This window comes from Salmo trutta, chromosome 11, assembly GCF_901001165.1.
Source record: "Salmo trutta chromosome 11, fSalTru1.1, whole genome shotgun sequence".
NCBI classification, from domain to species: domain Eukaryota; kingdom Metazoa; phylum Chordata; class Actinopteri; order Salmoniformes; family Salmonidae; genus Salmo; species Salmo trutta.
The window spans coordinates 6,508,669-6,520,866 of record NC_042967.1 but is presented as its reverse complement, the minus strand read 5'-3'; the positions used below and the strand labels follow the sequence as shown (position 1 = coordinate 6,520,866).

At 42.4% G+C, this 12,198-nt stretch overlaps 1 protein-coding gene across 1 annotated transcript; it reads left to right on the top strand.

Annotated features, from left to right (window-relative positions):
* Window positions 1-1,155: 1,155 nt before the first annotated feature.
* On the top strand, window positions 1,156-4,348 carry LOC115202159 (C-type lectin mannose-binding isoform-like). The gene is made up of 6 exons (XM_029766091.1): window positions 1,156-1,242; window positions 1,396-1,495; window positions 1,886-2,010; window positions 2,349-2,498; window positions 2,777-2,885; window positions 3,794-4,348. The coding sequence occupies exons 2-6, from the start codon at window positions 1,417-1,419 to the stop codon at window positions 3,931-3,933; spliced, it is 603 nt and encodes a 200-aa protein (XP_029621951.1). The 5' UTR covers window positions 1,156-1,242; window positions 1,396-1,416; the 3' UTR covers window positions 3,934-4,348.
* The last annotated feature ends 7,850 nt before the right edge of the window (window positions 4,349-12,198 follow it).

Below are 12,198 nucleotides of genomic sequence, written 5' to 3'. Positions count from 1 at the left end.
GCTGGTTGAGACAATGCCAAGAATATATTTTGATTTGTTTAACACATTTTTGGTTCCTACATGATTCCATATGTGTTATTTCATAGTTTTGACGTCTTCACTATTATTCTACAAAGTAGAAAATAGTACAAATAAAGAAAAACCCTTGAATAAGTAGGTGTGTCCAAACTTTTGACTGGTACTGTACATAAAGTGCACTCAAAGGATTCAGACCCCTTGAGTTTTTCCACATTTTGTTACGTTACAGCCTTATTCTAAAATGGATGAAATATTTTTTTTCTCTTTAATCTACACACAATACTCGATAGTGACAAAGCAAATACAGGTTTTTAAAAATGTTTGCAACAAAAAAAGCTGAAATATCACATTTACATAAGTATTGAGACCCTTTAACTCAGTACTTTGTTGAAGCACCTTTGGCAGCAAATACAGCCTAGAGTCTTCTTGGGTATGATGCAACAAGCTTGGAGTACCTGCATTTGGAGAGTTTCTCCCATTCTTCTCTGCAGATCCAATTTTGCTCACTCTTCAGCTGTAAACTGCTCCCAATTCTTCAATGTTTGATGGTTGCCTTTGACCAACTGCTGTTTTCAGATCTCGCCGTAGGTTTTCGATGGGACACAGATCTGGAGTCATTGCTGGTCAGTTCAGTGTTTCTTCTTGAACCATTCCTTGTGTGCTTTTTAATGTTCTTGGGTTCGTTGTCCTGCTGGATACCCACGACTTTGACGGAGACCTAGTTTTTGGACACCGGGTTGAACACTCCACTCCAAAACCCCTTGATAATCTGCTGATCTCATGATGCCTTGCACATGTTCAAGGCCCCCAGTACCAGAGGCAGCAAAGCAACCCCACAGTATTATCGAAACTCTCCCATGTTTGATTGTAGGGAGGAATGCTGTAGGAATGCTTCATTTGGTGATACATTACTGTAGTTATACTTGTTGTTTTTCAATGGGACAAGTAAAACAAATAACTGGAGTTGTTTTGTTGTTGAAAAGGGCAAGGGTGACAACTGTACCCAGGGATTGCACATACTGTCTAGACAAACCTAGAGGGGTTGCAACTTTTTATGTGTAAGAGGTTGAGACAGCAGAAAAGAGGAAATACATCTGAGATTAGGATAGAGATTAAGAGGCATGGAATAGGTATATAAGGAAGCAGAGCTGAGTGAAAGAGAGCATCTGAGGCAAGGAGAAGCAAGAATAGAGGAAAAAGGCGTTGACATCTACATACACCAAGGTAAAACCCAAATATTTAATTCTGTAATGAGAAAATGCACCTCTTTCCCATTTGTCTCTGAGTGTGCCAGAGTCTGGTTGCGTGCCTCCACAGATCAGAACTCCCAGTTTCCTTTATAAAATATATATAATAACTTTGCTCTTTTCCCAACAGCTGAAGAGAAGTGAAGATCCCATGATGAAGGTCCTACCCATTCTGGCCATGATGCTACTCGGGGCGTCTGCCATGGTGCTCAATGGCCTAAATTCCACCGGTACAGTAGCCTTCCCTCATCATCTCAACACCACAGTGACTGATGTAGATTCTCTCAATAGAAGATATTTATTGAGTGCCGGTTACCCTGACCCAGAATAAGCCTAATCCTGGACTCAAAAGAATGCTCAAATTAGAATAGCCATGTAAAGTTCTGTGTCTGCCCACATAAGAAAATATATGCTATAGTATACATGTGAATACTATAGTATTCACTGTAGCGTGAATACTATATGAGTCTAAGACAGGCCCTAACGTTTCTGCTCTTTTCTATAACCTGTAGGGAACACAATATTTGGTATATAATTGGCATGTAGGTTTCTCACTTAGAGAGCCTCTCTCTCATATCCGTCCTTTTAATCTCTCGCTTGTTCTCCCCTTGTTCTTTTAGAACCTAAGTGGGTCTCTGGGAAGGTCAAGGCCTTTCTCCCATGTCCTGGCCATTCCACCTGGTATAAACTGGGGTCCAAATGTGTTAAGCACTTCAAAGAACAATTGGACTTTGCATCTGCTGAGGTAAATTCAGACGTCTCTAAGGTTTTAGCCTACAGACCCATGTTCTCTCAGTTAATTAACCTTTATTTAGGCAAGAGAGTCTCATTGAGACCAATGTCTCTTTTCGTTAAAGGTAGACATACCGTAGTGAACCTCTATCTCTACATGATACGCAAAATGACCACCATAACTAACTCTCAAAGCCGCATGCTGTACTCTAGTTCAGTATATCCACACTATTGTCTTTAACAAGTTTTCAGTGTTGTGCATTAGTGTCTAACCCTAACTCTAAATGTATTTTGATGATGACAACTCTCTCTCTCTTTCGTTTTCTCATTCATTCATTCTCACCCACACAGGATTTCTGCCACTCTCAAAAGGGAAAATCTCATCTGATATCAATCCACTCTGCCAAGGAGAATGAGGATGTGGATGTTTTTGCTCAGACGTTCAGCAGAAATTCCCCTCGCATCTGGCTTGGCGGTTTTACAGTATCCGACCCCCTTCAGGTGGCCGTTTTAGACTAAATAGGGGCAGTTTCCCAGACACAGATTGACCTGGACTAAAAATTATTATTGATGGAGTTTCTTTATTGAGTTTGCTTTTTAGTCCAGGACTAGGTTTAATCAGTATCCAGGAAACCACCCCATAGTGTTCACCATTCAACTTGATCATCATTATAAAAACCAGGTGGACAACAGTTTTTATGCCCCCCAACTCCTTCTGTCGTTATGCTTGATCTCTGTGTGTCTGTCTGTATCGCTCTCTCTTTCTCTCTCTCTCATAGCCTCACCGCTACCTCTGGACTGATGGGTCACCCATGGACTACTATTCCTGGCTTCAGAACCCCAGGCAGCCATCCGGTGATGGACAGTGCATGGAAATGAACTGGCAGCGTAAGCAAGAGAAGGCAGGGATAATGGGAGGGGAGGGAGAGAGGGGGTGAGGGAGGGAAGGAAGGCAGGCAGAGAGGGAGGGAGTATTTTTTTATTTAACTAGGAAGGTCAGTTAAGAACAAATTCTTGTTTACAATGACAGCCTACCCCGGCCAAACCCTAAACTGGACAACGCTGGGCCAATTGTTCGCTGACCTATGGGACTCCCAATAACAGCTGGTTGTGATACAGCCTGGAATCGAACCAGCGTCTGTAGTAATGCCTCTAGCACTGAGATGCAGTACCTTAGACCGCTGCGCAACTCGGGAGTAGGGGAAAGAGGGGACATGACAGAGCGACTTACAAGAGCAATTAAGGTTAATTGCCTTAATCAAGGGCACATCGACAGATTTCTCACCTAGTCAGCTCTGGGATTTGAACCAACGCTCTTAACCGCTAAGCTACCAGCTGCACCAAATCCAGTATGCTGATGTATTCAGAATTGTGTTAACTATTGTGGAAAAAGGGAGTGGGAGGTTTTAGATTTGAAGTATGACAAATCTCCTAGTTTTGTGTTATATAGATCAGTGGCCATGTGGTTAGAGTGACTGTCCTGAGCTTGGAAGGTTGGGGGTTTAATCCCAGGTCTAGTCATACCAAAAGGGGACAGATTCCTCTCTGCTTGGCACTCAGCATTAAAGTGAAGTTTTGGGGGTAAGGCCCTGTGATAGACTAGTGTCAAGGCCTTGTACTTGTATTAAATGATACATCAAAAGCCTCATGGTACAGAAACAGTAGATAGGCTCATGCCGTTCTGGCTTGGACAAGGCTACTTAGCTACTTATATAGCTCAATACTCTCTAAAAGGGATTTCATAATGGATAAAACTAACTTTTTTCATTTTATCTCTCCATCTCTATGCATCTCAGTCAATGGGGAATGGAATGATAAGCCGTGCAGCCAAACCAATTATTTTCTGTGTGCCTTCATATCTGGTGAAAGAGAGGAAACGAAAGGAGGAGAAGAAGAGGGGATGGTGGAAAAAGGGAGTGGGAGGTTTATCATTTAAAGTAGATGACAGATGAGCAGTATAGCAGTATATACTACCTGTCAGATACGCTTTGCATTACAGCTTTCTCAGACATCACGACACCAGGACCCTGTAAAATGTTAGAGAAAACCCACTGCTCAAAGACTAAGCCTTTGTCAGCTAAAAGTTCTCACCATCACAGTCAGTTTCAGTCCGCCCAAAGTAAGATTTAATGAAACAACTGATTGTATTAGAAACTTCTAAACACATTGCATTTGAGAATTCTATCTAGGCCTATTGTCAGAAAATAGTGTAACCTAATCTATTTCAGGGGGAATGGTGTTGATAAAATACTGCTTCACTTGTTTGTACTATGAAACACTGTGCATTGCTTGACTAGCAAAAATAAAAAAGGAATACAAAAATATCTTCATTAAAATAATCATTGCATGACTTTATTTTGTTGACTTGGCCTTATTTAGCAAGTCGATGGGGACAAGGGGTCACTACATAACAACACAGCCTCGTCTTATACATAGATGGACAACCCACTGGGTTGACTTTACAGATTTAGAGTTTAACCTATTACCTTTCCATTCGGTGCCCTGTTTGAGTAGTGTTCCCAAAACAGAGAGCATGCATGATATTTACTTTGCTTGCTTTTTTACGCATGCTATTGATCAGAAAGAGAGGGAGAGATTAATCTAAACATTAGCGCCACAGGTATCAAACCCATCACCCACAGAGAGATGAACCTGGAAAAGAGTCCCCTAAGCAAGCTGGTCCTGGAGCTCTGTTCACAAATACAAACAGACCCCACAGAGCCCCAGGACAGCAACACAATTAGACCCAACCAAATCAGGAGAAAACAAAAAAGTATTACTTGACACATTGGAAAGAATTATAAAAAAAACAGAGCAAACTAGGATGCTACTTGGCCCTAAACAGAGAGTACACAGTGGGAGAATACCTGACCACTGTGACTGACCTAAATTTAAGGAAAGCTTTGACTATGCCTTGCTATTGAGAAAGGCCTCCATAGGCAGACCTGGCTCTCAAAAGAAGACAGGCTATGTGCAACACTGCCCACAAAACCTCCTGCCAAATGTACAGTTTGACAATATTAGAGACACATATTTCCCTCAGATTACACAGATCCACAAAGAATTTGAAAACAAACCCAATATTGGGTTAAATATCACAGTGTGCCATCACAGCAGCAAGACTTGTGACCTAATGCCACTTTGCTACCTGACGGTTTTTACTTTTTCGTTACCGTATATTTTTACTTTTTACGCTCACTCAACTTTTTTCATTCAACTTTCTTACCCCGGAGGTTTTATCTGGACATGGTTCGTCAGGACTTCAAACAGCCGAAGCTAAGTAACATTAACATGATGCCTTCTAATTGCAGTCGTTGTACTTATAATATACAGGAGAACGATCGCCTCACGGCAAGGATAGCTGTGCTGCAAGCCCAGCTTCAGACGCAATCGTTAGGCAAGGGTAATTTCAGCGTAGGAAAGGATGAAACAGCGTCTGTGCCACCAGCAAGTACAGATAGTAACGTTAGTATAAACCCCCTCGCACGGTCCCCGCAGCCGGACAACTTTCTCATGGCTTCTGGAGGGAAACGCTGTAGGAATGCTCAACCGGTGTCGCTTATTCAACCGACAGAAACTTTCAACAGGTTCTCCCCATTAAGCGAGTCGGAGTCAGAGGCCGAGACTTCTCTGGTCTCTACTCCTCCTGCTGTGGGGTCTGAGACGCCGACGGCTCCCACCATTAGCTCTGACAAATTGAAAACCCTAGTCATTGGCGACTCCATTACCCGCAGTATTAGACTTAAAACGAATCATCCAGCGATCATACACTGTTTACCAGGGGGCAGGGCTACCGACGTTAAGGCTAATCTAAAGACGGTGCTGGCTAAAGCTAAAACTGGCGAGTGTAGAGAGTATAGAGATATTGTTATCCACGTCGGCACCAACGATGTTAGGATGAAACAGTCAGAGGTCACCAAGCGCAACATAGCTTCAGCGTGTAAATCAGCTAGAAAGATGTGTCGGCATCGATTAATTGTCTCTGGCCCCCTCCCAGTTAGGGGGAGTGATGAGCTCTACAGCAGAGTCTCACAACTCAATCGCTGGTTGAAAACTGTGTTCTGCCCCTCCCAAAAGATAGAATTTGTAGATAACTGGCCCTCTTTCTGGGACTCACCCACAAACAGGACCAAGCCTGGCCTGTTGAGGAGTGACGGACTCCATCCTAGCTGGAGGGGTGCTCTCATCTTATCTACGAACATAGACAGGGCTCTAACTCCTCTAGCTCCACAATGAAATAGGGTGCAGGCCAGGCAGCAGGCTGTTAGCCAGCCTGCCAGCTTAGTGGAGTCTGCCACTAGCACAGTCAGCGTAGTCAGCTTAGCTTTCCCCATTGAGACCGTGTCTGTGCCTCGATCTAGGTTGGGCAAAATTAAAAATGGCGGTGATCGCTTTAGTAATCTCACTAGTATAAAGACCTCCTCCATTCCTGCCATTATTGAAAGAGATTGTGATACTTCACATCTCAAAATTGGGTTACTTAATGTTAGATCCCTCACTTCCAAGGCAGTTATAGTAAATGAACTAATCACTGATCATAATCTTGATGTGATTGGCCTGACTGAAACATGGCTTAAGCCTGATGAATTTACTGTGTTAAATGAGGCCTCACCCCCTGGTTACACTAGTGACCATACCCCCCGTGCATCCGGCAAAGGCGGAGGTGTTGCTAGCATCTACGATAGCAAATTTCAATTTACAAAAAAAAAAACAATTACGTTTTCGTCTTTTGAGCTTCTAGTCATGAAATCTATGCAGCCTACTCACTCACTTTTTATAGCTACTGTTTACAGGCCTCCTGGGCCATATGCAGTGTTCCTCACTGAGTTCCCTGAATTCCTATCGGATCTTGTAGTCATAGCAGATAATATTAAAATTTTTGGTGACTTTAACATTCACATGGAAAAGTCCACAGACCCACTCCAAAAGGCTTTCGGAGCCATCATCGACTCAGTGGGTTTTGTCCAACATGTCTCTGGACCTACTCACTGCCACAGTCATACTCTGGACCTAGTTTTGTCCCATGGAATAAATGTTGTGGATCTTAATGTTTTTCCTCATAATCCTGGATTATCGGACCACCATTTTATTGCGTTTACAATTGCAACAAATAATCTGCTTAGACCCCAACCAAGGAGCATTAAAAGTCGTGCTATAAATTCTCAGACAACCCAAAGATTCCTTGATGCCCTTCCAGACTCCCTCTGCCTACCCAAGGACGTCAGAGGACAAAAATCAGTTAACCACCTAACCGAGGAACTCAATTTAACCTTGCGCAATACCCTAGATGCAGTTGCACCCCTAAAAATTAAAAACATCTGTCATAAGAAACTAGCTCCCTGGTATACAGAAAATACACGAGCTCTGAAGCAAGCTTCCAGAAAATTGGAACGGAAATGGCGCCACACCAAACTGGAAGTCTTCCGACTAGCTTGGAAAGACAGTCCCGTGCAGTATCGAAGAGCCCTCACTGCTGCTCGATCATCCTATTTTTCCAACTTAATTGAGGAAAATAAGAACAATCCGAAATTTCTTTTTGATACTGTCGCAAAGCTAACTAAAAAGCAGCATTCGCAAATGGAGGATGGCTTTCACTTCAGCAGTAATACATTTATGAACTTCTTTGAGGAAAAGATCATGATCATTAGAAAGCAAATTACAGACTCCTCTTTAAATCTGGGTATTCCTCCAAAGCTTCATTGTCCTGAGTCTGCACAACTCTGCCAGGACCTAGGATCAAGGGAGATACTAAAGTGTTTTAGTACTATATCTCTTGACACAATGATGAATATAATCATGGCCTCCAAACCCTCAAGCTGCATACTGGACCCTATTCCAACTAAACTACTGAAAGAGCTGCTTCCTGTGCTTGGCCCTCCTATGTTGAACATAATAAACGGCTCTCTATCCACCGGATGTGTACCAAGCTCACTAAAAGTGGCAGTAATAAAGCCTCTCTTGAAAAAGCCAAATCTTGACCCAGAAATTATAAAAAACTATCGGCCTATATCGAATCTTCCATTCCTCTCAAAAAATTTAGAAAAAGCTGTTGCACAGCAACTCACTGCCTTCCTGAAGACAAACAATGTATACGAAACGCTTCAGTCTGGTTTTAGACCCCATCATAGCACTGAGACTGCACTTGTGAAGGTGGTAAATGACCTTTTAATGACATCAGACCGAGGCTCTGCATCTGTCCTCGTGCTCCTAGATCTTAGTGCCACTTTTGATACCATCGATCACCACATTCTTTTGGAGAGATTGGAAACCCAAATTGGTTTACATGGACAAGTTCTGGCCTGGTTTAGATCTTATCTGTCAGAAAGATTTCAGTTTGTCTCTGTGAATGGTTTGTCCTCTGACAAATCAATTGTAAATTTCGGTGTTCCTCAAGGTTCCGTTTTAGGACCACTATTGTTTTCACTATATATTTTACCTCTTGGGGATCTCATTCGAAAACATAATGTTAAATTTCACTGCTATGCGGACGACACACAGCTAGCTGTACATTTCAATGAAACATGGTGAAGCCCCAAAATTGCCCTCGCTAGAAGCCTGTGTTTCAGACATAAGGAAGTGGATGGCTGCAAACTTTCTACTTTTAAACTCGGACAAAACAGAGATGCTTGTTCTAGGTCCCAAGAAACAAAGAGATCTTCTGTTGAATCTGACAATTAATCTGGATGGTTGTACAGTCGTCTCAAATAAAACTGTGAAGGACCTCGGCGTTACTCTGGACCCTGATCTCTCTTTTGAAGAACATATCAAGACTGTTTCAAGGACAGCTTTTTTCCATCTACGTAACATTGCAAAAATCAGAAACTTTCTGTCCAAAAATGACGCAGAAAAATTAATCCATGCTTTTGTTACTTCTAGGCTGGACTTCTGCAATGCTCTACTTTCCGGCTACCCGGATAAAGCACTAAACAAACTTCAGTTAGTGCTAAATACGGCTGCTAGAATCCTGACTAGAACCCAAAAATTTGATCATATTACTCCAGTGCTAGCCTCCCTACACTGGCTTCCTGTTAAGGCAAGGGCTGATTTCAAGGCTTTGCTGCTAACCTACAAAGCATTACATGGGCTTGCTCCTACCTACGTACGCTACGGTCACAAAACGCAGGCCTCCTAATTGTCCCTAGAATTTCTAAGCAAACGGCTGGAGGTAGGGCTTTCTCCTATAGAGCTCAATTTTTATGGAATGGTCTGCCTACCCATGTGAGAGACGCAGACTCAGTCTCAACCTTTAAGTCTTTACTGAAGACTTATCTCTTCAGTAGGTCCTATGATTAAGTATAGTCTGGCCCAGGAGTGTGAAGGTGAACGGAAAGGCTGGAGCAACGAACCGCCCTTGCTGTCTCTGCCTTGCCGGTTCCCCTCTTTCCACTGGGATTCTCTGCCTCTAACCCTATTACAGGGGCTGAGTCACTGACTTAATGGTGTTCTTCCATGCCGTCCATGGGAGGGGTGAATCACTTGAGTGGGTTGAGTCACTGACGTGGTCTTCCTGTCTGGGTTGGCGCCCCCCCTTGGGTTGTGCCATGGCGGAGATTTTTGTGGGCTATACTCGGCCTTGTCTTCGAACGGTAAGTTGGTGGTTGTAGACATCCCTCTAGTGGTGTGGGGGCTGTGCTTTGGCAAAGTGGGTGGGGTTATATCCTGCCTGTTTGGCCCTGTCCGGGGGTATCATCGGATGGGGCCACAGTGTCTTCTGATCCCTCCTGTCTCAGCCTCCAGTATTTATGCTGCAGTAGTTTATGTGTCGGGGGGCTAGGGTCAGTCTGTTACATCTGGAGTATTCTCTTGTCTTATCCGGTGTCCTGTGTGAATTTAAATATGCTCTCTCTAATTCTCTCTTTCTTCCTTTCTCTCGGAGGACCTGAGCCCTAGGACCATGCCTCGAGACTACCTGGCATGATGACTCCTTGCTGTCCCCAGTCCACCTGGCCATGCTGCTGCTCCAGTTTCAACTGTTCTGCCTGCGGCTACGGAACCCTGACCTGTTCACCGGACGTGCTTGTTGCACCCTCAACAACTACTATGATTATTATTATTTGACCATGCTGGTAATTTATGAACATTTTTACATCTTGACCATGTTCTGTTATAATATCCACCCGGCACAGCCAGAAGAGGACTGGCCACCCCTCATAGCCTGGTTCCTCTCTAGGTTTCTTCCTAGGTTTTTTGCCTTTCTAGGGAGTTTTTCCTAGGGAGTTTTTCCTAGCCACCGTGCTTCTTTCACATGCATTGCTTGCTGTTTGGGGTTTTAGTCTGGGTTTCTGTACAGCACTTTGAGATTTCAGCTGATATACGAAGGGCTATATAAATAAATTTTATTTTATTTGATTTGAAGAAAAGGGCAACCAGTGAAGAACAAACACCATTGTAAATTCTACCCATATTTATGTTTATTTATTTTCCCTTTTGTACTTTCACTATTTTCACATCGTTAAAACACTGTATATATATATACATAATATGACATTTGAAATGTCTTTATTCTTTTGGAACTTCTGTGAGTGTAATTTTTACTGTAAATTTGTATTGTGTATTTCACTTTGTTTATTATCTACTTTACTTGCTTTGGCAATGTTAACATATGTTTCCCATGCCAATAAAGCCCTTGAATTGAATTGAGATCAATTGCCCTCTATACAACTGTTGCTCTAATCCTCCTTGAAAGGATAGTCGTAGTAAAACTACAGGTTGGAGATGCTGCTGCAGCCATATTGAGCAAAAAAAATTGCTAATGACCATTTAGTCTACTAAATCTTTTTACAACTAACTTTGAAACTTATTTTTGGCCAAGTCACTGGATTAATAAGTAGGCTAATAAATGGTAATGGTCTAATTAATGCAACTTACAGTAGGCCTTAGCGAATGCTACGTGTATATTTCCCCCATTAAAGCCATGCAATTACTTAGAACAATGTGGAATGCAAACAGGTTCAAGTTGACATACTGAATTTAGCAAAGATGGGATAGGTCTACATTTTGTTATTTTGTTTCTGTAAGCTGTTGAACAAACTATAAACAGACTAACATTGGAATTGGAGTTGATTCCAAGGCAATACATAAAAGACCGTAAATACACAACTTAAAGCAACCACATATTTCGCCATGGAGCACGTTTCTGATTGGCCAGTGAGGGGCCAAGCCTCGACACACCCTAAACTTGTTTATTCATCAAAACCCAGCCCTTTACCGCCCATGCCAGCAACAGCGTTGATAATTATGGTTGTGAAATTAGCTAAAATATTTCTGACACCGCCAGCGCTTAGATTGACCATTGTGTTAAGTTTGTTCTAATACAACCCATAACTTAGAACAGCGTGACTAAACTAAAGCCCATAGACTATTATCCTCTTATTTCCACATAACTGCTGTTTTGTTTAATTACGACCTGTCAATCAACCAAATTCATTGGTAAACATCTCAAACCCTGCAAGATCATTGGCTCAGAGGGACAGACAGGCAGTGATGTGATGATTGATGCGATAAACAGTGCGTTACGTTTTTTTAACAATCCTCCATGGATGATTCCCAAATGGCACTCTATTCCCTAGCTCTGGTCAAAAATAAAAGGGAATAGGGTGCCATTTGGGACGCATCCCCCAGTGTTCCGCTGTGTAAACTGTGATTGGTGTGACAAAGTTCCCATGCTCTTTAAGCCAAACATCGCCACTGTGAATCTCTCTGAGTCACACACAAATAAAAAAACACACTCAACCCCCATTTCCTCTGTAACTTCTTTGAAGCTCTAAGAATAGAAACGGAGCGCCTTGAGGATTCGACAATTGGGGCGGTCTTAACCCTTTTGAACTGTGTTGTCGCTAAAAGTCACACAGAAATGTGAAACTGACACCCAAACTGCATTTTCAGTCAAAAAAAAAGAAAAAAAGGTTAGCATCGCTGAACCCGTCTGGCCTCATTCCCAGAGCTTATCAAGATGCAGGGATATTGGGTATTGTAGGCCTCTTCGAATATCACATCAACTGACAGCACCTTGATTAAATTATTAATTTCCCATAAAACCTTTCTTCTTTGATTTCCATGATGATGCGAGAGGGCAAAGATCCAACCCATACAGATGAACATTTTTCAAGGCTAACTAAACATTTTATTTTTGGAAGTATTTTTGGAAACAACTCGGTCAATAATAGAACACTTTGGGTATGGGATTTGCTAAATGGTCCTT

What these genes read in the sequence shown, in the direction of transcription:
- LOC115202159 (XM_029766091.1), top strand. Translation starts at nt 1,417, where the DNA reads ATGATGAAGGTCCTACCCATTCTGGCCATGATGCTACTCGGGGCGTCT. An exon ending in CAATGGCCTAAATTCCACCG is followed by an intron (nt 1,496 to 1,885) that starts GTACAGTAGCCT and finishes TTGTTCTTTTAG; the next exon opens with AACCTAAGTGGGTCTCTGGG. An exon ending in CAGTATCCGACCCCCTTCAG is followed by an intron (nt 2,499 to 2,776) that starts GTGGCCGTTTTA and finishes TCTCTCTCATAG; the next exon opens with CCTCACCGCTACCTCTGGAC.